The 23,808-nt window shown below is 42.3% G+C and overlaps 1 protein-coding gene across 1 annotated transcript in view; it reads right to left on the bottom strand.

The window, feature by feature from the left end:
• Positions 1-19,994, bottom strand: part of Msh6 (DNA mismatch repair protein Msh6) — a 746,240-nt gene extending 726,246 nt beyond the window's left edge. The window contains exon 1 of the mRNA XM_080274091.1: positions 19,837-19,994. Coding sequence (XP_080130217.1) covers positions 19,837-19,994 — 158 coding nt within the window. The remainder of the gene's footprint in view (positions 1-19,836) is intronic.
• Positions 19,995-23,808: the final 3,814 nt, after the last annotated feature.

Here is a 23,808-nt window from a genome sequence, read left to right as displayed (position 1 = left end):
TTTATATTTTCTTAAATGAATGAAAGAATGGATTTTATTGAGTTTTGTTGTTTTAAATTAATTTCAAGAAAAATAATACTTATCTCTATATACTGATACATATTTATTATACTTTAATGGAGATGAACATTAATTCTCAAATTATGGTACAAAAGGAATCAGACTTCATAAACATAAACAGTGTTAAGATGGAGTCATGGAACGAAGTAACTTTCTGTAAGGAAAGGGTTTTGTTTTCTTGTCTTGTACCCTTCTTTTACATATGAATAAAGAAACCAAAGACATATTTTAATACTGAACAAAGATTCTTAAAGGTGGACTTCAAAAACATGAACAGTGTTAAGATGGTGTCGGGGAACAAAGTCCCATATTTTAGGGTATATAAGGCACACCCCAATTTTGGCAGGCCTAATGTGGGAACAATAAAAAAATGCAGCTAACCCCAGACCCCCTTGCTGAATGTCTCATGCTTTTGGCGCTCAGCCCATTTACATATCACTGCATAACCATTCATGTGCTCGTTATAAAATTTTCACGTACAGGAATCATGAAAATTTAGACTGACACCCTTTGGTAGGCTATCATGGTAGGCTAAGTTACAGTACTTACCTTAACACTACCAAATATCACCACTGACCTCCACCATCACCAGTATTGGCCATCGTTAATAACTCTAACCACTATGAACCATCCATCCATCCATCATCCAATCCTACATTGCCCCATGAGGAGCGTAGGAGCCCGGGGCTAGGCAGTTGGTCCTGACATTTAAGATGAGTGACCAGCCTCACTCATCCCTGAGTGGCATTACATGAGGGACCCCAACCACCCCTGGGATATAAACCTTCACCGGCTCAATCCAATTGGAGCGCAATAATTACCCACGAAACCACCAGGTGCCAAAATTTGGTTATATGGTTACCACCCAGCATAGTAAATGGTTTCCTGGTGCACAGGAAACCATTTGGCTTGTCACTCAGTGTAGAGTCACCCACAGGCTGAAGGAAGTGGAAAGAATGAAGGAAAGAAAGACAGAAGAAGGGAGTGTAAAGTCACCTGTAGGCAGAAGGACAAGGAAAGAATGAAGGAAAGAAAGACAGAAGAGAATGGAAGGAAAGAAGGATGGAGAGGAAAGGGCAGACACCCGAGAGCAGCACTACATCGAGTGAGTGGATGGGGAGCGCCCCCACCTACCACAAACCACTATGAACCAACAACACTAAAATTATCAATCATCAACATTAAATATTATCAATCTCCACTGCTGACACTACCGTGATCACCTGTAAACAAACATGGTGGCGCAAGTTGTGCAGTCATCAGAACTTACGGCAATGAAAAAATACTGCTGAATATTTAGTTAAGATGTCATAGTGACCGAAATTTGTTCGTTTAAATATCTACATTTTATATTATTTTCCCTCAAACTTGTTAGAATTACTTTTATTATAATGAACTGCCAGTAAACACAATCAACAAACAATAAAAATCATATATACAGTACGAATAGATATTTAATTTTATTTTATTTTATGACTAAAACAGATACCCACTGCATTCGTATATTGCGCCAAAACTTACTGGTATTTTTTTGTTTTGGCAATATTGATCACTATCCTCTAATGTAAAAAAACAACAATGCTTTGCTGCTGTGGACACAGGTTTACTTATTATGTACTGAATAACTATATTTGTAATTTATTACTATACTCACAAGTGTATAACTATATTTGTAATTTATAATATTTAGATGCTAGTCATTCTAAAGAAATTTGGGAAACACTTTTGTAGGAAAGGTGTTTGGAGTTCATTTACGGTACTGGAAGGCCTACCACAGCACTGAAACTACCATTGCCAGTAGCCCAAGCCTACCCAAAGCCTAACCTTGAGCATATAAGGCACAGGGTGATTTTCTGGGACATTTTTAAGGAAAATAAGCGCGCCTTTTATGCCCAAAAATACGGTAACTTTTTGTAAGGATGGGGTTGTTTGTTTGTTTTTTTGTCTTGTACCCTTCTTTTACATAAAAATAAAGAAACTAAAGCCAGATATACAGTACTGAACAGCAATTCTGAAAGGCGAGTGTGTATTTTGAGTGAAAACTACTCATATCAAGCAACCTTTCTGCAGTTTTGGTTAGGACGTAGATTTTTTCTCAGAACTGTCCTTCCAGAATTTAAGTCTTCATGAATTCTAGTTCACGGTCTAGCCCACCAGGTGTCCATAGTGTCATTAACAGAAAACGGGGACAAGGGACAATAAAGAGTAATCAGTGACGGATTTTTTTTTCTTGTTCCTTAGTTTAAACTATACTTGAAAGCATATATAAAGATGCAGTATCTAATATTAATAAAAGAATGTCATCCTTGTGCGAATATTGCAAAATTTGTAAAGAAATTTAACAAATACCAATTTAGGGCCCTATCACACATTCCAGAACAGCCAGTGGTTCCTAATGTGACTTATCATATACCCAGAAACGATGGTAAGATTGTAAATGGTAATATAAACGCATGTCAATGTCTGTGAATATTGATATATATTAGCCATGATATGAAATGAGGAATCTCTGGCATCTTCATGCAGATGCCTGCCACGCTGCCGGGTACACGATTATCATTCTAGGGCTAAGTCGCAGATGAAATGTAAACAGAATGTAGGATGGAAGGCTACGGTATTCCATGCAATATGCTCAAGACATTTTACTGACTGGATAGAAAATGGGTTATCATCCCAATTTGTTAATAAATGGGGATCTGGGAATGCCAATAATTTCCCTTTAACACAAGCAGTCCATCTCGATTCTCCTACACTCTTGCCATCAGTTCGCTCAACTTGATCCAGTATATCAGGATGTTCAAGAGTTTCTCACTAGCTGTATTAGTTTTCCTTTACTATATCCTGAATGAGGCACTGATCTTTGTCTTAAAGTAATCCCTCCGATATCCGACGTAATAGGGCCATAGGCAGGTCCGGATAGTGGTCCTGTCCGGATATTGGGCCCCAGCTTATGGACTTGTACTTATGAACCCTAACTCTGAAAAACACCTATACTACTCCCTCTGGACATGCATAGCACCTATTTAAGACCCAAATCACACCAATAAGGCACATAAAAAACTGAAATAAATGCAAAAGAAGCATAAAATGAGGTTTTTAAGGTAGGTTCATACAACATTCAACATTCTGGGAACTTACAAGTCCCTAGCTCCTGGACTGGTAGTTATGGACCCTAACCTAGCCTAAATATAAAAAACACCTCCCTACTGCACATGCATAGCACCTAAAACACAGCATATTCACACCAATAAGGGACATAAAAGAGTGAAATGAGGTGTGTGAGGTAAGTATAGTATGGAAAATACAGTAGAGTACAGTATGAAACATTCTGCCTACTTACAGCAAGTCCATGGCCATCTCGATGAATAACCACCTCCTCTCGGACTCTGACAGTAAGAAGGATTTCCTGAAGCACTTGCAGTAAACTGTTCATGAAGTCTTGCACTGAACTTAGTCATTCGCACTCAGAAGTCCATTCTCTTTACAGTGCGCACTCTTGTCTAACTTATGCTCCATTGTAACTTAATAAGAGTTGCACTCTGCACTTTAACATTTTCCACTCTTATAACCATTTTCAAAAGCAAAAACACACGTCTATTTACGTTAAATTTAGTTCAAAAATTGTCTTTTCACTCACAACTGTAAATCCTTAACACAATGCACTGTTTTTTTCACTGCACAACACTGTAAATTCCTGTGTGGTCTAGTGGAGTTCGTGGCGTCTATTCACTGTCAGAGTCAGAGAGTATCACTGGCAGGTGACCTAGGGGTGCGTCGCTGGGTCGTGGTGATGGCGTACCCACTGCAGACGACTCTGAAGAAAGACGCAAACTCAAGCCGAGCGGTGACTCCACCGTGGCTGATGTGCTGGGCTGTGGCTCGGAGCATGAGGGCCTGTCTTGGGGAGGCAACGGAGTGGAGCCAGGCTGGGCACAGCTGGGGTCACGGGCCTGAAAAAACTGTCAATGGTTGATTGATGCAAGGAATGACGATTCTGACGATTGATGATGTGCTGCCTGAAAGCACGCACTTCCTCCACAAGTCCCAAGGGCCCCATCTCCCTATCACAGTCCAGGTGTTCCAGGTAGTCCAGAACGAACGATAGGTGTTCCTGGAGTGCGCTCAGCTTGGGGATGGCTGGAGTTGTGTCATGCTGAGAGGAGTCAGCATCATCGTTGCCGTCCTCGTCGGAATCTTCAAGCTGGGTACTGACACCTGCAACTGAAGATGCAATCTCGATATCAGACAAGGTCTGATACCCAGGATCGCCCTCGTCGTCATCCAACCACTCACGCACATCGCCCACATCAACATCGTCGCCATGCGTACGTAGACGTGCATGGAAGTCATCCACGTCAAAACCTAGGAAATCGTACTGCACATCCATTCCGAGAAGCAGACGAGACCAACCATTTTCTAGAGTCTTGACAGGGACTTCCTTCCATGCACTGGCCCAGTTGTAGATTGCAGACTTGATGTTGTAGCGGCGAAGGTTTTCCAAAGTCAGCTGGCCTCACATGTCCCGTCCCTCCCTGTGCTCGTCCTCGTCCTCGAGAACAACCATCACCTCGTCCAGGAACTTCCGTCGGTATAGGCGCTTTGTTGCCACAATCACTCCTTGGTCCATTGGTTGGATGAGAGCAGTCATATTAGGTGGCAGAAACATGCACCTAATCCGGCCATTCTCAGCCACCAAGTCCTTGTCGCACGGGTGGGCAGGTGCATTGTCGAGGAGAAGGAGGGCCTTTACCTGGTCGTGCGGGATTCCCAGTGTCTCCGTCTGGTAATGTATGATCTCCTTGACGAAGTGGCGGTGGAACAAGTCTTTGAAGATCTGGGCTGTAAACCATGCCTTCAAAGAATGGTACCAAACGACAGGAAGGACATCCAATACCCAACGAAGACACCGAGGCTGCTTTGCACTGCCAACAATAACGGGCTTAAGCCGGTGCATGCCATTAGCATTGGCACAACACAAAGCAGATATCCGTTCCTTGGAGAGCTTGCGGCCAGGGACACATTTCTCCGTCTCCTCGGCTAGAGTGTTCGTTGGCAAAGAGCGATAGAATAAACCAGTTTCGTCAGCGTTGTAGACTTGACCGAGAGTGAGGCCCTCCCTGTTGATCAAGCCCTTCACCTTGTGCCGAAACTCGTCAACTCCATCCTCGTTAGCGTCCAAAGCTTCGCCATGAGCTTTACGGTTGGTAAGGCCATGCCGTAACTTGAACGCGAAAAGCCAACCCTCGGATGCCTTGAAGTCTAGGGCGTCATGAAGCCTTGCGAACTTCTCAGCAGCAGCCTTCAGCTCCGTACCACATACCATCACACCAGCAGCACGTTGCTGTCGATACCAAATCAACGTGGAGCGGTCGACTTCAGCAAACTTGAGAGTAAACATCACCTTCCTCTCCACGTTGCATTTGCTTCTCGACGAGAAGTCAGCCGTGTACTGCATGAGTTTGTCTCGTGATCTCTTAATATCAAACAAAGTAGATCGGGCCAGGTTGAACTCACGGAGGATGCGTGACAAAGACCATCCCGCATCTACTTTCTCCAATATCTCCCATTTCTTCTCCAGAGTCAACACCACTCTCTTCCTCTTCTCAAGCGGCAGGGCCACCATCACACACACGAAGGAGAGGCACGAGAGCAGCAGGAGTGCCTGCAACAAGTAAGGCACCACCACAAAAGCGAGCACGTGGGCAGCCACGACGACGAGCGTGCACTTGCGACGAGAGACAGGCGGAAAGTGGAGAGGATGCAGGGGCACTCTAGCAGACGTCGGAGGAATGATGCGCCACAACAAAGCTGTCCCATGCCCCACGCGTTAAGTTCAATTATGGGCGGGAAAAATTCGTTTTTTTTTTTCTCGATTTTTTTGCGGTTTTCGGACCATTTTGGGAATATTGGATCCCAGGACGATAATGTCCAGTTAATGGGGATGTTCGGATATTGGGCGTTCAGATATTAGAGGGATTACTGGTTAAGATGTGGAACAGTCCATTTTTCAAAAGAATTTTGCTCCATACTGCACGGGGTGAATCATGCAGCCGGTGTCGTATGCACGGAGTGACATGCTGGGAGCTACCGTTCCCTTCTCTTTTGCCTAATTAACCTAACCTAACCAAACCTACACTAACCTTACCTTAGATCAACCTAACCTAAAATAACTTAACTAACCTTAATTCACGAAATGACCGATTTCATAATCTGCCTGTAACATACATACAGTGAAATCTCGATATAATGGACTTCAATAGACCGGAATTTGCTTTTATCGGACTCGAGGAGCTACCGGACCAAATTCCTATATATCGGAATAAGTCCGATAAAGCCAGAAGCAGTCCAGACTGCCTGACCACTTCAGGTATGTTCACCACAATAAGGTAACTAAAAGACATGTTTATCAGAGTACAGCACAATATTATTATATATATTATACCATTTGCTTAATGTAGTGAAGTTATAACACAGTATAGTGATGCAATGGTAGTCAAAACAGCTTAAAAACCGTTCATGCAATCCGGACTAATGTCTGATATATCGGAAAAAGTCCGGGTTAGCAGGGGGAAGGCCGGATGTTGGTTTCATGGGAATTTCGTGTTTTTCAGACTGGCTTGGGCCCCAATTAGTCCGTTATAGTAAGGTCTTACTGTATCTACAGTGCTTGTCAGAAGTATCGAGCGCCTATGTCAGGGTGCGCAATAATTTTGGCGAAAAAAGAATCACCCTTTTTTGGTACTAAAAATTAAGCCAAATGTTTGGGCCGCTAACATGACGTCACAGCAGCTTGAGGCCTTCCTGTGCGCTGTTTGGCTCCCGCCTCAGTTGCCTACGGGCTGCATGAGAGAGAGGAACTCCACCACTCCTCCCTCTCTTCTTGTGCCATTTTTTACCTAGTGTCCCGCAGTGTTCTGGCTTTCGCCACTTTGTTATGGCCCCTACCCGTGAACTTTCGAGTGAAATCATATCACAGATCATTGCTCTAAAGGAGGCAGGCCACCCCACAAAGGAAATTAGTGATTTGGTTGGTGTGGCTCGATCGACAGTGCAGAGGTGGTGTGCCCGTTTTCGAGTGGAAAATAGTGGTGACGTTCCTACAAAGAAACCGCGGTCTGGTAGGCCCAGGAAAACTTCCCCGAGGTCTGTTAATGTTTTAAAACGTGCAGTGGAGTCTAATCCTCATGTGAGTGCAAGGAAAATTAAGGAGAGCAACCCGGAAGTGTTTGGTGAGGTTTCAGTGCGCACAGTGTCTCGAAGAATCCATGAACTTGGTTACACAAGTCACAGGCCTGTGAGAAAGCCTCTTCTTACATGTTACCAGTGACTTCGTAGGCTTGCCTTTGCTAACAAGTACCTTAACTGGGGTGAGGACCAATGGTTGTCAGTGTTGTGGTCTGATGAGGCAACGTTTAGTGTTACCTGTAATCGAGGAGCACGCATGTACCGGCACAAAGGTAGTGACCCGCTTGACCCCCGTTACGTGGAGAGCACAGTTAAGCACCCTGATTCACTTATGGTATGGGGTTGTTCTTCTGGGAAGGGTTTGGGGAAGCTTGTTGTGCTTCCCAAGAACTGCAGAGTAAATCAGGATGTTTACCTGGAGCTTCTTTGTGATCATTTACCAGAGTCCTTCGAGCTCACAGGTGCACGAGTGTTTCAGCAGGACGGTGCACCTGTTCATAAAGCCAAATCAGTCACCAATTGGCTTCGTGACTGCGAGGCCTCCTTCGTGAAAGACTGGCCAGGCAATAGCCCAGACCTCAACCCGATGGAAAACCTCTGGTACCTCGTAAAGAAGAATCTCCAAGGGAAGAATGTGAGCTCTCTGCCTAAGCTGGAAGCAGCCATTCGTGAGTCCTGGGCAAAAATACCACCCCAGCACCTGGGGAACCTCGCCCTTTCACTTCCACGACGTCTCAGGTCCGTGAAGAAGCGTAAAGGATACCCTATCAAGCATTAAAGGTAAATATAATGCATTATTTACGTGTTTTTTCAATGTTGAAAGGTTTGTTTCGTAGGAGGGACGCAGGGCGCTTCATACTTCTGACGAGCAATGTATATACATATATATATATATATATCTATATATATCGACCTCTAATTATCTACAGGTCAGTAAGACATCCAACCATCTTCCTGACACATGTAGTTCATAAAATGTTGTTGATAAATGGAACAATACTTGAGATAACATGCGGATACTTTAAGCATAACAGCTAAAAGCGCACTCAGCGCATGTGCACTAAGCGGAATGGTAATTTCCAGCATGTCTCTCTGTGCAGAGGACACCTGGGGTTGGTCAGCTGGGCTGGCTTTGTTTTTGTTCAATGCTGGGAAACATATTTCGGTATAAGTGCGAGATACTACATACGGTGTTACTATGATTAGGAAATTACTACCATGTAATGGAATGTACTGCAACGAAATACTTGGATGAATTCAATGAATGCTGCTGCTGGATTTAAAGAAAAATGAATGAAGCATGTACCGAATATATCCCAAGAAGAAGGCGTTCAACAACAAACACAAGGACAAAGAAGCACTTGCAGTTATCATACAATACTGCATATATATTACATGTTACAGTAAAAGTCCTATTATTCGGCAGCTGATTGTTCGGTAGATCCGACATTTCGGCAGTTTTGAGAAATAGTCCCATTTACGAAAATCATTGATTGTTCGGCAGATGTCCGGAATCATCTCGGCAGTCTAGGAAGTGTTATCTGTGGCTTGTAGGCCTAATGTTTCATTACACTTCTGTATGTTCACTAATTTCTATATTTTCATTCAGATTCAGGTATAGTACTGTATTGATTACAATATTGCACAGTATGTCCACTAATTTCTATATTTTCATTCAGATTCAGGTATAGTACTGTATTGATTACAATATTGCACAGTATCATACACTACAGTAACCACCCCCACCAAATTAGCGAGGGTTACGTTTCAAGCCCCCATGCTAATTCTTAAAATTCTTTCATTCTTGATGCCTTCCTGAAAATGACACCGGTAATTGAGTAGCCCATGAACCACTGACACTATAATGCATTACCCATAAATAAATGTTGCTTGTTAAATCAGTTTCCCCGTTTTTTTTAGCTGTACGGCTGTGACAGCTCTAGTATTTTTATTCCTCAGCATAATGGTGGAAGGGACTGTCCTGTTTAACTGAACCTAACCTAACCGAGTTTAACTGTACCTTATAATTTAACCAAACCTAACCTAACCTAAAGTAAGAAAAATACTTAAAAATAAACTGGAGGAATATGAATTGCTAAGGTCTGATGAAAGTTAAACGTACATTTAGTGCTCATTCTTTTGTTTTTGTGCTTAACGTGAAAGAGAGAGCATTGATGCAAACAGTAATATATCCCATTAACCCTTTAATAACCTCCGGCACTGAACAACCTTTTACAGTACCGATGTCAATGATGTTAAGTTAGTGTGAGCTATAAAGAAAACTGAACAAATATGGGGAGGGAACGAAGGTCAGTGGTATGTTAACATGACTACGCTACGATTCCAAGCAGTTAGGCGGTCGGTTAATCTCAGATGTTTTCGCACATTTGGTAAATACACCGTAACTTTATCAATCTTTCCGTGACTCATAGCGAATCATAGCATGGGTTTAAGAAGCTAAATAACACATTGCTAGGTGAGCCAGACGATTATCTTCCCATCTTTAAGAAAAATAAATTGATTTCAAAAGAATGGAAGAACTTTACGTACTCAGAAAGGGATTTAATTTCTTCCATTTTCTTATAAGACATGAAGATAATCGTCTGGCGCACCTAGAAATGTGTTATTTAGCTCCCTAAACCCATGCTATGATTGACTGGAGAATTGATAAAGTTACGGTGCATTTACCAAATTGGCGAAAACATCTGAGATTAACTGACCCCCTGACTGCTTGGAATCGTTGCAGAGTCGTGTAAACATACCAGTGACCTTCGTTCCATTCCCATAATTGTTCACAGTTTTTCCATAGCTCACTAACTCGACATGGGTACTTTAAAGGGTTGTTCAATGTCGGAGGTTATTAAGGAGTTCATGGAATACATTACTGTTTCCATCAGTACTCTCCTTTCACATGTAAAAAAAAAAAAACGAACAAAAGAGTGAGTGCTAAATGTAATTTATGACTTTCATCAGAAAGACCTTACCAGTTCAGATCCCTTTATTTTATGCAATTTTCCGACTATTTTATTTTGTTTGGAAAAAGTACTGTATACAGTACTCAATCCAATCATATTTGTAATAATATAAGTAGTGATGAGTTCACCAATACAAGTGATGTACTGAGCTGGTAGGTAATATTCCGTATCACTTCGGCCATCCAGGAAGTGTTATCTGACTTGTAGGCCTACTGTGTCATTACCCTTGTATATGTTCACTAATATATATATATATTTCAGATTCAGGTATAGTACTGTATTCATTGCAGTATTGTACAGTATGCAGTACTCTCTCCAAACACAGTTGTAATACCGTACCATAAGTGGTGATAAGTGTTCACCAATAAATTTAAGGTACTGAGTGGGTAGGTTTTTGATTATTCGGCAAATCTAATTTCTCGGCATCATCCTGGTCCCATAGATGCCGAATAATGGGACTAGTACTGTATACAGAAAATGAGTGAGAAAAGTACGTTCGTCACAAATATGTAGAAATACATACAGTAATCCCGCATATTTCGCGGTAGTTATGTTCTTGTAACCCCCGCGAAAATTTAAATTCGCGAATACTCTATTAACAATTGAATCTTGCACTTGTGTCCACCATGCTGCCCATCACACAGTCCACGTCCATACTGATTGCAAGACAATTCGCCGTCAGACAATTCCCCGTCAAAACATGGACGATTCCCCTTCAGAACAATTCGCACCCTGGACGATTCCCCGCCATTCTATAAATATACTAATCAATACTTTGATAAATATACTTATTATTAATTAATCAATACTTTAATAACTATATTTCAGGGGGATCCAGAAAAGTCTGTTCAGTAGCGTAGGTTCTGGATATTATTTATTAGTTGCACCTTTAGTCAATAATTAACTTGTTTCTTCCTCGCTGTAGTCGCCTTTGAATTATATTCTAGCGTCACCCATAGCTATCTTCATTAATGAAGGCGAATTATCTTGTGTTTGTTGTGACTGCGAATTGTTCCGAAACCTCCATACTCATCCCGAAATACCTTCTTACAAGATTGAAAGCACATACTTCATTATGAAGGAAAAACGTAAACACCGTACTGTAATACACAATTATCTACACATTTATTCACAAAACAGTACAAAATGAAAAGATGCATTAACTGGTGATAGCAAACACTCGCACGGTCGCTTCTTAGCTTGTCCAGTAACACAATTTTCTCTGCTAAGGTCATAACTTTTCTTGATCGTTTTGTCACTTTGGAGTTCTTACTAATTGTATTATTAGCCTTTGGTGAGGCTGGCTTACGTCCTGGGGCCATGTGGAAAGCAAGTGGGAGGCAAGAGGCTCGTATCATAGTACGGTTACAAGAACACCAGACACGTGAGCCAGTCAGGCGTGGACTGAGGATTATGCGGGGCAGAGAGCAGTGTTGCCATACCCAAACAACGAAATTATGCTAGGGCAGTGAAAAAATTATGCTAGATTGAGCAAATTTGTTCCAAGTAAAAAATGAATTATGCTAACTTGAAGCTAAATGATAAAATTCTATACATATTCATGCTATATATCAATTATGTACTGTTTACTATGAAAATATTAAAATAACCTACATACAGTAAGAAGGTAAATATCGGTTTTCTGCCCATACTGCTTTTTCCCACGAAACTTACGTTTTTCTGATGGATTTTGATGTGATTCATTCGATTTTGAGCATCATTTCCGTCGGAAATAACCAGATTTTGAGATATGACCCCCCCCATCCCCCTGCAACAATGGGGGATCTTTGGGGAATCGGGGGTTATAGGGAGGGGGGAAAACACAGAAAATGGTCATTTCCCACTGAAATGAAGCTGAAAATCGAATGAATCATACCAAAATCCATCGGAAAAACCTAGGTTTCATGGGTAAAATACAAAGCTCAAACTTATCCTAACCAAACCTAACCGAACCAAACCAAACCGAACCTAACCTAAAACCTAACCTAACCTAACCTAATCCAACCTAACCTAACCTAACCTAATCCAACCCAACCAAGCCCAAACTGAAAGTAACCAACTATTCAAACCTTACATCTTACCTTCTTCGTTTCTCTCTCTCTCTCTCTCTCTCTCTCTCTCTCCTTTGTAGCTTTTATAAAATTATTCCAAAAATATTCCATTCCATTCTAAATTATGCTAGAATGATGCTAAAACTTCTAATATGCTAAAAAATATTCCAGACTCGAAAATTTTATCAAAATTATGCTAAAAGAATAAAATTATGCTAGATATGGTAACACTGGCAGAGGGGCCGCGGGAAAGGGACAGAGGGTGCCGTGAGTTTACCACGCTACAATTGGAAGTTGCGGGAATTTCAAATTTTTTGTTTTCTGTATATTCAAGGATATTTTAGTTGAACTTATTAATGCTAAGAAAATCCGCGAGAGGGCAAAACCGTAGACAAAAAATCCGCAAAAAATGCGGGATTACTGTACATATACAGTATATATATGGATATTTCAAGTTGTCCACATTTTCAATTTTCTGTCCAGAAGCTACACCATGGACACCTGGTGGGCTAGGCCATGAACTAGCATTCATGAAGACTCCAAGTAAGGTGCGTCTTTCATACTGCAGCATCTTATATGCCATGAAATAATACTGTTACCTGTTATCACAACTTAGCAATCACAATGGGATAAGGGTAATTTCAGAACAGGTTGGAATAAAAGGGTAGGAAACACACATATTGCGACCCATTGCGTCCGTTAACCCTGCTCAGGTAGAGGTGAGTCTGAGAGACCCACCCACCCTGTTCCATTTTCTAATTCATTAACTTCTAAATACCCAGGACCCCTGTTCTTCTCAGTAGCCGCCTAACTTTGTGTATCCATGCAAGGGGTGAGGGAGTTACTTCAAGCTCTCTCTCCGTTTCCACATTATAAGGGCATGCGAGTATGAGTTGGGTATGTGAGACCCATGTCTACCCGAGGTGTGTGAGGTATTTTGTTCTCCCTGACTGCAGATATGAATGCAGTGTCTAACAGCCCCTCTTCACACCATGAAGCACCATTCCATACCAAGCTTTGAGACCGCTCAAGCAACCATTCAGATTTTTTTTAATTTTCTTATAGAAGGCCAAAATCTATTTATTATTTTTCCTAGTTTTTTTTTTTCTCAAAAATTTGTTAATATAAAAAGAAAGCAGTTCACTTGTTACATGTCTGTGTTGCAGCACCATTAAATATGTTACTCTATTTTTCAATACTGGAATGAAGGAAACAAACATTTTTCCTGAATTTTTACATTTTTGTGTCTGCTATGCAACACGGACCGACATCTACTTGAGCAGGGTTATATCCGATATCCACTATACTGGGGTCTGTTATAACAAGGGTCTACTGTATCTATTGATATAATAGTTCTGTATTGCTTATTTATTTATAAATATCGAGGACTGTAAGCAAAACCCATGGAAAATTGCAATATAGGGTATCTACTGAGCAATCTTTCATTTACAGAATATTGACACTGGATTTTCTACAGCAGGCCACTATCAAACATATTCTGCACTTAGCTACAGTACTGCCTATATCGTCGGCCTTCCTCTCTCCCCAATAGGAGCCCCCACAAACTGGAAAAAGATGCCACCACTCACCAGGTTACTTAATGTAAAGTGCAAAAGTGGGATCAACTTGAATTACCCTGTTATACAATTATTGTTACTCAACTGAAAATAGGATATTTAATGAATTATCTGAATATAATACTGGAGAAAAAAATGGCTTCGTTTTCAAAATATACTAGAAACGGAATGTTGCGTCCATCTCAGTTTAGGGACAGTCTACATGCGAGTACAGTAATCCCTCCACTATCCGACGTAATACAGCCAAAGGCATGTTCAGAAAGTGGTCCTGTCCGAACAGAGGGCACCAGCCTCCTAGACTTGTACTTATGGACCCTAACTCTGAAAAACACCTATACTACTCCCTCTGGACATGCATAGCACCTATTTAAGACCCAAATCACACCAGTAAGGGACATAAAAGACTGAAATAAATGCAAAAGAACCATAAAATTAGGTTTTCGAGGTGAGTTTAAACAATATTAAACATTCTGGGTACTTACAACAAGTCCCTGGCTCCTGGACTGGTACTTATGGACCCTAACTCAGAGAAATAACTCCCTAAGCACATGCATAGCACCTAATACCCTATTCACACCAATATGGGACATAAAAGAGTGAAATGAGGTGTTAGAGGTAAGTACAGTATGGAAAATACAGTACAGTACAATATGAAACATTCTGGGTACTTACAGCAAGTCCCTGGCCATCTCGATGAATAACCGCCTCCTCTCAGACTCTGACAGTAAGAAGGATTTCCTGAAGCACTTCCAGTACACTGTTCATGAAGTCTTGTACTGAACTTAGTCATTCGCACTCAGAAATCCATTCTCTTAACACTGCGCACTCATGTCTTACTTATGCTCCATTGTAACTTTATGAAATAAGTGTTGCACTCTGCACTTAAAGTCTTTGCACTCATAAATCCATTTTCTAAACATAACCCACTCTAGTTATTTATAGCTACACTGAAAGTCTATTAAATCAGTCTCTTTTCACTCAGAATTCTAATTTCTTAACAATATGCACTGTTTTTCTTTCACTGCACAACACTAAATTCCCGTGTGGTCTAGTGGAGAAGTTCTTGCCATTTAATCACTGTCAGAGTCTGAGAGTAGCACATGGAGGTGACCTAGGGGTGCGTCGCTGGGTTGTGGTGATGGCGTACCCACTGCAGACTACTCTGAAGATAGGCACAAACTCACGTCGAGCGGTGACTCCCCCGTGGCTGATGTGCTGGGCTGTGGCTTGGAGCATGAGGGCCAGTCTTGGGGAGGCAACGGAGTGGAGCCAGGGCTGGGCACAGCAGGGGTTACGGGCCTGAAAAAGCTGTCAATCATTGATTGACGCAAGGAACGACGATTCTGACGATTACTGATGCGCTGCCTGAAAGCACGCACTTCCTCCACAAGTCCCAAGGGCCCCATCTCCCTGTCGCAGTCCGGGTGTTCCAGGTAGTCCAGAACGAACTCTAGGTGTTCCCAGAATGCGCTCAGCTTGGAGATGGCTGGAGTAGTGTCATGCTGAGAGGAGTCTGCATCATTGTCGCTGTCCTCATCGGAATCTTCAAGCTGGGTACTGACACCTGCAACTGAAGATGCGATCTTGATATCAGACAAGGTCTGATACCCAGGATCGCCCTCGTCGTTATCCAACCACTCACGCACTTCGTCCACATCAACATCGTCGCCATGCATACGTAGACGTGCATGGAAGTCATCCACGTCAAAACCTAGGAAATCATGATCCACATCCGTTCCGAGACGCAGACGAGACCAACCATTTTCTAGAGTCTTGACAGGGACTTCCTTCCATGCACTGGCCCAGTTGCAAATGGCAGACTTGATGTTGTAGCAGCAAAGGTTTTCCAAAGTCCGCTGGCCTCACATGTCCCGTCCCTCCCTGCGCTCGTTCTCGTCCTCGAGAACAACCATCACCTCGTCCAGGAACTTCCGTCGGTATAGCCGCTTCGTTGCAACGATCACTCCTTGGTCCATTGGTTAGATGAGAGCAGTAGTATTAGGTGGCAGAAACATGCACCTAATGCGGTCATTCTCAGCCACCAAGTCCTTGTCGCACGGGTGAGCAGGTGCATTGTCGAGGAGGAGGGCCTTTACCTGGTCGCGTGGGATTCCCAGTTTCTCCATCTGGTAATGTATGACCTCCTTGATGAAATGGCAGTGGAACCAGTCTTTGAAGATGTGGGCAGTGAACCATGCCTTCACTGAATGGTACCAAATGACAGGAAGGACATCCATCACCCCACGAAGACACCGAGGCTGCTTTGCACGGCCAACAATAACGGGCTTAAGCCGGTGCATGCCGTTAGCATTAGCACAACACAAAGCAGATATCCTTTGCTTGGAGAGGTTATGGCCAGGTACACGCTTCTCTGTCTCCTCGGCTAGAGTGTTCATAGGCAAAGAGCGATAGAATAAACCAGTTTCATCTGCGTTGTAGACTTGACCGAGAGTGAGGCCCTCCCTGTCGATCAAGCCCTTCACCTTGTGCTGAAACTCCTCTACCTCATCCTTGTTAGTGTCCAAAGCTTCGCCATGAGACTTACGGTTGGTAAGGACATGCTGTAACTTGAACGCGAAGAGCCAACCCTCGGATGCCTTGAAGTCTAGGGCGTCGTGAAGCCTTGCGAACTTCTCAGCAGCAGCCTTCAGCTTCGTGCCACGCACCATCACACCAGCAGCACGTTGCTGTCGATACCAAATTAACGTGGAGCGGTCAACTTCAGCATACTTGGGAGTAAACATCATCTTCTTCTCCACGTTGCGTTTGCTTTTCGACGAGAAGTCAGCCATGTACTGCATGAGTTTGTCTCGGGATCTCTTGATATCAAACAAAGTAAATCGGGCCAGGTTGAACTCACGAAGGATGCGTCACTAAGACCATCCCGCATCTACTTTCTCCAATATCTCCCTCTTCTTCTCCAGAGTCAAAACCACTCTCTTCCTCTTCTCAAGCGGTGGGGCCATCATCACACACACGAAGAAGAGGCACGAGAGCAGCAGGAAAGCCTGCAGCAGGTAAGGCACCACCACAAAAGCGAGCATGTGGGCAGCCATGACGACGAGCGTGCACTCAAGACAAGAGACGGGTGGTAAGTGGGAAGGATGCAGGGGTGCTCTAGCAGACGTTGGAGGAATGACGCACCAAAACAAAGCTGTCCCACGCCGTGTGTGCAAAGTTCAAATTACAGGCAGGAAAAATTTGGATATTTTTCAATTTTTTTGCGGTTTTCGGACCATTTTGGGAATATTGGATCCCGGGACGATTACGTCCGGTGAGTGGGGATGTTAGGAAACTGGGCATCCGGATAGTACGGGGATTACTGTATTATGTTGCCTGGGTATTGATCACTGTCATATTTTTTGGTGGTGAATGTACATCTGGAAGGAAAAATGGTAAATGGGTATAACGAAATTGTATCTTACATAACAAATGAAGGAAACATGGTACTTAAACAAGCGAAGATTGTATGAACCCACTGAGCTCATATGGAGGCGCGTAGTTTGTGTCCCAGCCGCCAGGGGCCATAGGTGAAGCTGATGATGTGTACACAGTACACCACTCCTGTTGCCTGCGTCTTTTGAAATCAGCCGATAAATCAGGAAAATATAATGCCATGGTTGACTGCGCAGGTAAAGTATATGTGGAAAAATAGTCTGTAGCAGAACTGAGACGTTTTCTCAAAGCAAGAGAAATACTGTGCCTTTTAAAATTTGGGTCGCTGATTCAGCCACGTAAGATTTCGGCTGTACAATTCTTACTATTATTAAGTGTATAATGGATAAAATCATGTCACGATTTGCCAAGTGAAAGATTACGGTCTTTGGAAACTGTATGATAAATTTTTCGAAAAAATGAGATTCATAACACTTGGTAAAAATTTGATGAATGCAAAAACACACAGTAAGCTTTCATGGTTTTTAATAAACTCTAAGGAGAACTTTTTGGCTTAAATCTCATTTAGAGCATCAGTAAAATATCTAAGACAATTATAATACTGGTATAATGTTTTATGCATGAGTAATAATCCTGAGAGGAATTTTTTTAAAGAAAGGTATGCCAGCTCTGAGCAGGTAGTGACCCCACGCTATTTAGTGATCCGGCAAACACTGGCAACTTTCAAGAGTTTGTGTGGGCTCTAATTAGTTCAATATAGCAAGGGTTTACTGTCCCTGCACAAAAAATATGCAAAATCTAATCTGCGTAAATACACAAAGAAAAGAAAATCAATAATGATTAGTTTACACCACTGAAGCTCATTATAGTGGCTTGTGAGGTTTCTTGGCAGGAGGGTAGACTGCTGTCTCTACCCTCTTGTCTCCTTATCACTATCTCATTGCCAGATTTATGCTTGCACCTCAGCAACAGAAATTAACAAAAAATAATTACCCAATTAGAATGTAATAAAAATATACCTGTACTGTCATTCGACAGTGGTAGGTGGGGGCGCTCACCATCCACTCACTCAATGTAGTGCTGCTCTCAGGTGTCTGCTCTTTCCTCTCCTCCCTCTTTTCCTTCCTTCCTCTTCTGTCTTTATTTACTTCATGCTTTCCTTGTCCTTCTGCCTACAGGTGACTTTACATTCCCTCTTTTGTCTTTCTTTCCTTCATTTTTTCCTGCTCCTTCTGCCTATGGGTGACTCTACCCTGAGTGACAAGCCAAATGGTTTCCTGTTCACCAGGACACCATTTACTAAGCTGGGTGGTAACCATATAACCATATTATGGAGTCTCATGGTTTAGCGGGTAATTGCTGCACTCCAATCGGATTTAGCCGGTGAAGGTTTATATCCAAGGGGTGGTTGGGGTTATTGCTCACATAATGCCACTAAGGGTGAGTGTGGCTGGTCACTCTCATCTTTAATTTCAGGACCAACTTGCCTAGCCCCGGGCTCTTACGCTCCTCATGGGGCAACGTAGGATTGGATGATGGATGGATGAACTGTCATTCGACTGACAACATAGCTGGTAAAGCAAAAACATCAGCTAAAATATTCGGAACCAGAAGATCTCAGGAGATTTAGCAAAGGCTAAGCAAGCCAACCTTACCATTCACTGGTTCACTTAAGACTGACTGGAATGATAGAAGAGCCGCCATATACACTGTACAGCAGAGTAAAGAAATTGAAAGAATGAGGGGGAGGGGGGTAGAGGGAGAAAAAGTTTGACCTAATATTAATGTAACATGGCTTTTTGGGAGATAACTTTGTTTGTCAAAGAGCCTGAACTACTTACCATTAGCTACTATTAATTTACAAGCAATGTACAGTACAACTTCTCTATCAAACAAATAAATGTATGCAATTCATAACTCCAGGATCTTATGACTCACTCTCGGCTGAATATATGTGTCTAGTGTTGTTGAACTAGAATACTGCGACTGTATCGAACATGAAAGGGTTAATGGTAAGTTATAACACTCTCAGGTCCCCATGACTCACTGTCAGCTGAATATAACTGTCTAGTTTTAGCTTGAAACAATAGTAACTGTTTTGACCATGAAAGTGTTAATGGTAAAAGCTACACCACCAGGCTCCTATGATTCACTGTCTGTTGAACATATCACATGGCAGTAGCAAGAAAAACTGTAATCATCTATCCATAACCAGATGCCATACTCTCATAAGGGGTGGCCATTTGTCATCGAGTTGGATGGTTTACAGAGAGGGGGCACTAACCCTCCATCAACCCACTTGTTGACACGCAGGGAACATGGGTGGGTTGGTTATATGGTTACCACCCAGCGTTGTAAATTGGCTTGTTACTCAATGTAAAGTCATCTGAAAAGGAAAGATGAGAGCTGTAATAAAAAGTGACAGGAAAGATGGAAGAGACAGGGAGAGAGAAGGGCAGACAGAGAAAAAGAATGATAAAGGTGAAGGATGAAGTAGACAGCACTACATCAAGCGCGAGGATGATGGTCGCCATCACCTACCACAGTCACAGGGAGATTAATCAACGAAACATCAGTATCCCAAGGACTCACATATCTTTGATCCAGCTACGTGTGGGTGGGTTATCAAAGAACTGGACATGAATCTTGGACTGCCTGATGAATTCCTTCCCACCAGGACAAGGACACACCAGTGCTGGCCACCATGGGTACCCATCCAGCTTGGCCCACACCAAGTCAAGTTCACTCATATCTGCAATATCATCATCATCACCATTATCATCCTCATCATCATCTTAACCATTAACATCACGCTGCTCAATCTCTGGCAGCCTCCCTCTTCTGTCCCTTATCCCTGAAGTAAAACTCTATGATCTCATCCCAGGTCTTTATCAGTCTGCCACTCATAACCCTACTCACATCATTCATACCAGGCTTAGAGTAAGTACATTAATCTGGGACAATTACAATTTCAATTATAATTACTGTGCTTGTCCTATTAGTCAATCACAATTACTAGGAAGAAAAAAATGCTAAATACAATTACAATTACTCAATTTTAATATTTCCAACTACAATAACAATTACAATTACGGCAAAGTTCGTGTTCAATTACATATTTCAATTATTTTTTTTCATGGTATAAATTGAATTAATTGCTGGTTACTGAATATATATACTGTATATATATTGAATAATGTGTGTGTATGTGTAGGTATGTATATACAGTAATCCCAATACTATCTAGACACCCATTTTCCGGACATTTTGGGCCTGGACCTTCGGAACCCCTCCCCCCCCAAAAAAAATCTCCCACCCGTAATTTGAAATTGTCGCGCAGCGCCGAACAGCTACACCACGGACCCTTAACCCCTTCCTTCCTCCCCCTTCCCCCCACCCCTGTCAGGGTTGCCATTTGGTATTTTTCATTACTAAATGTGGGAAAATTCGGTAATGAAAAATTCGTTTGGTAATGAATCAGAATAATGCATTACCAAACGAATTTTTCACACTTATGAGGATACACATGATGGAGATGGCAGAATGTTTGCTCTCTCTGATTAATCTGCTAGCCTACATAGCGTGAAAATAATCATCTATTTATCTATTGCCAGACGCCTCAATCCCATTCGTGGTGGCCACACACAAACCGCCTCCACGTCGCCCTGTCCCCCGCCATTTCATTCCCCTGTTCCCAACTCACACCCCCCTCACTCATATGCCTCTCCACCCCATCCCTCCATTTCATCCTCGGTCTACCCCTCCCTCTCCCCTCCTCCACCTCACTCACATACACTCTCCTAGTCAGTCTTTCACCCTCCATCCTCTCCAGATGGCCAAACCACTGCAGTGTATTCCTCCTAACGCATCCTATCAAATCCACATCCACACCACAACACTCTTTTATATCCTCATTTGTCAGCCTGTCTCTCCATGTGACTCCACAGGCTCCTCTTAAATAACTCATTTCCATTGCTCTCAATCTTGACTTGTGTCCTTCCAACAATGTCGAAGCTTCACTTCCATACGTTAGAGATGGTATCACAAAACTGTCATGTAGTAACTTTTTCACTTTCATGCTCACTTCCCTGTCCCTTATCACTGCTTTCAAGGAACCAGCAACCTTTCTTCCCTGCTGTACCCTTTCAAGTACTTCACCCTCCAAACCTCCATCCTTATTCATCACACTACCCAAGTACTTAAACGTACTCACATTTTCCAATTCCTCACCATCCAACCTCACTGTACATTCACTGACTTCACCTCTCTCAAAGACCATCACTTTACTCTTCCCTACATTCACCTTTAGATTCCGTTTCTTACACACTCTCCCAAACTAATCCACAAAGCCCTGCAGCTCCCCTTCATCTTCACTCAACAACACAGTATCATCTGCAAACAACAGTAAAGGGGGTTTCCAAAAACTACCCTCTCTCACCAGGGACACTCCAACATCCACTACCCTACCTTGTACCTCTTTTATTACCCCATCCATGTACATATTGAACAACCATGGAGACATGACACATCCCTGTTTCAACCCAACCTTCAAAGAGAAAAATTCACTCAGTTCACCATCCACATGCACTGCAGCCTTAGCACCATCATACATACTCTTCACAGCATTCAACAACTTCCCATCTACTCCATATATTCTTGATACTTTCCACAATCCTTGTCCATCAACCCTGTCATGTGCATTCTCCAAATCCATGAAAGCCGCATACAACTTCCTTCCCTTCTCTAGAAACTTTTCCACTAAAGATCTAAGAATGAATATCTGATCTACACAACCTCTTCCCTTCCTAAAGCCTCCCTGTTCTTCTCCAACTAATTCCTCTGTTCTTTAACTCTGTCAATGAGTATCCTACCATACACTTTTCCTATTATACTAAGAAGACAAATGCCCCTGTGATTACCACACACTTCTTTTTCCCCTTTTCCTTTGTACAAAGGAATAATTATACCTGACTTCCAATCCTCCGGGACTCTACCTTCCTTCCAGGCCAATCTGCACATCTTCTACATCCATTTTACTACTCTCTCTCTCCCATGCTTCAGCATTTCACCACACACTTCATCAATCCCTGGGGCTTTCCCCAATTTGACTTTCTTCATTGCTTCCACAACTTCTATCCTACTGATTTCTTCCTGTCTTCTCACATCCCTGCTTCTCCCAGCCATTCCCTAGCCACTTGTACTCGCATTACATCCGTCCTCCATGTTCAACAATTCCTAAACCGTGGGGCATCACTATCGTGACGCTTGGGAGCAAGGGATCATACCGCGGGGCGTCACTTTTGTGATTCTGTGTTATTTTGAATTCACCTGGGCTTTGAAGTGGTGGGCTTGTATCATCTATCAGTATTGCCAATGTCCAACACTAGTCAGCACTCCTAATCTCATCTGTACTCCCATCCATTGTTGACAATTTAGCCATTTCTCCCCGTTCTTGACTCCCCTCCTTACCTCCCCTCCATTACCCTATCCTCTCGCCTGCCCGGCCGTGCTACGCTAAGTAAATCTTCCCTGGAATTTTTCACTGATTTCATCCATTGAAATATGCCCTATGCCCTATTCTTATACCAAATAATATATACAAGAAAGAAATAAGGTAAGTGAGAGTGCCATACACCTAGAATCGGCTAATTATCACCTGATAACACCTCACGTGTACTCATTCGCTAGTTTTCGCTGTTTATTTCCCCTTGAAATATGCCGTATAATCTATTTTTGTAATAAAAATATATATAAGAAAGGAAGGGAGAAGCCTAAGTGATATTTACATTCACCTGGAACTACCTAATTATTGCAGGCCACCACACTGTATTCTACGCTAAGTAAATCTTCCCTGGAATTTTCCACTGATTTCATCCATTGAAATAAGCCCTATGCCCTATTCTTAAACCAAATAATATATACAAAAAAGAAATAAGGTAAGTGATAGTGCCATACACCTGGAATTGGCTAATTATCACCTGACAACACCTCACGTGCACTAGTTCGTTAATTTTCGCTGTTTATTTCCCCTTGAAATATGCCGTATAATCTATTTTCATAATAAATATACATATAAGGTGGGAAGGGAGAAGCCTAAGTGATATTTACATTCACCTGGAACTACCGTACCTAATTCATTATGTATTGTCTTGGTTTCCTGCCAATCATTTCATTGCTATATATTAGCAGGTCTCATAGGGCTGAAATTGGTAGTATTGAACCTACCCTAGCCAGGCGGCAGGAGGCCACTACTATCAATTCACTGTCGACTTTGAAAGTGGGAGTATATCTGATTTGCTCCTGCTAACTTCCGTTGCTTTATAGCCCCTTGCAAAGGGCCATGTGACCTTTACCCCCAACTAAACCTCGTGTGGAAAGAGGTAAAGGGCTGACAATTGATAGAGAATTACTATGAATTTGATGGAGTAAAACAGTGCAAGTGGAACTGTAAATAAAGTGTAAATAATGTGTAAACAGCAAGAAAGCAATGAATGTAAATATAAGTGAACAGTGGAAAATAGTTTTATAAGTTACTTCAAGTGACAGTGCATAACACAGTGTAAA

The sequence above is a fragment of the Coenobita brevimanus genome, chromosome 57 (genome assembly GCF_032717465.1).
Source record: "Coenobita brevimanus isolate Jiangsu-jjx chromosome 57, ASM3271746v2, whole genome shotgun sequence".
Taxonomy (NCBI): Eukaryota; Metazoa; Arthropoda; class Malacostraca; order Decapoda; family Coenobitidae; genus Coenobita; species Coenobita brevimanus.
The sequence above is the reverse complement of the archived record's forward strand: the minus strand, read 5'-3'. Positions and strand labels throughout refer to the sequence as shown.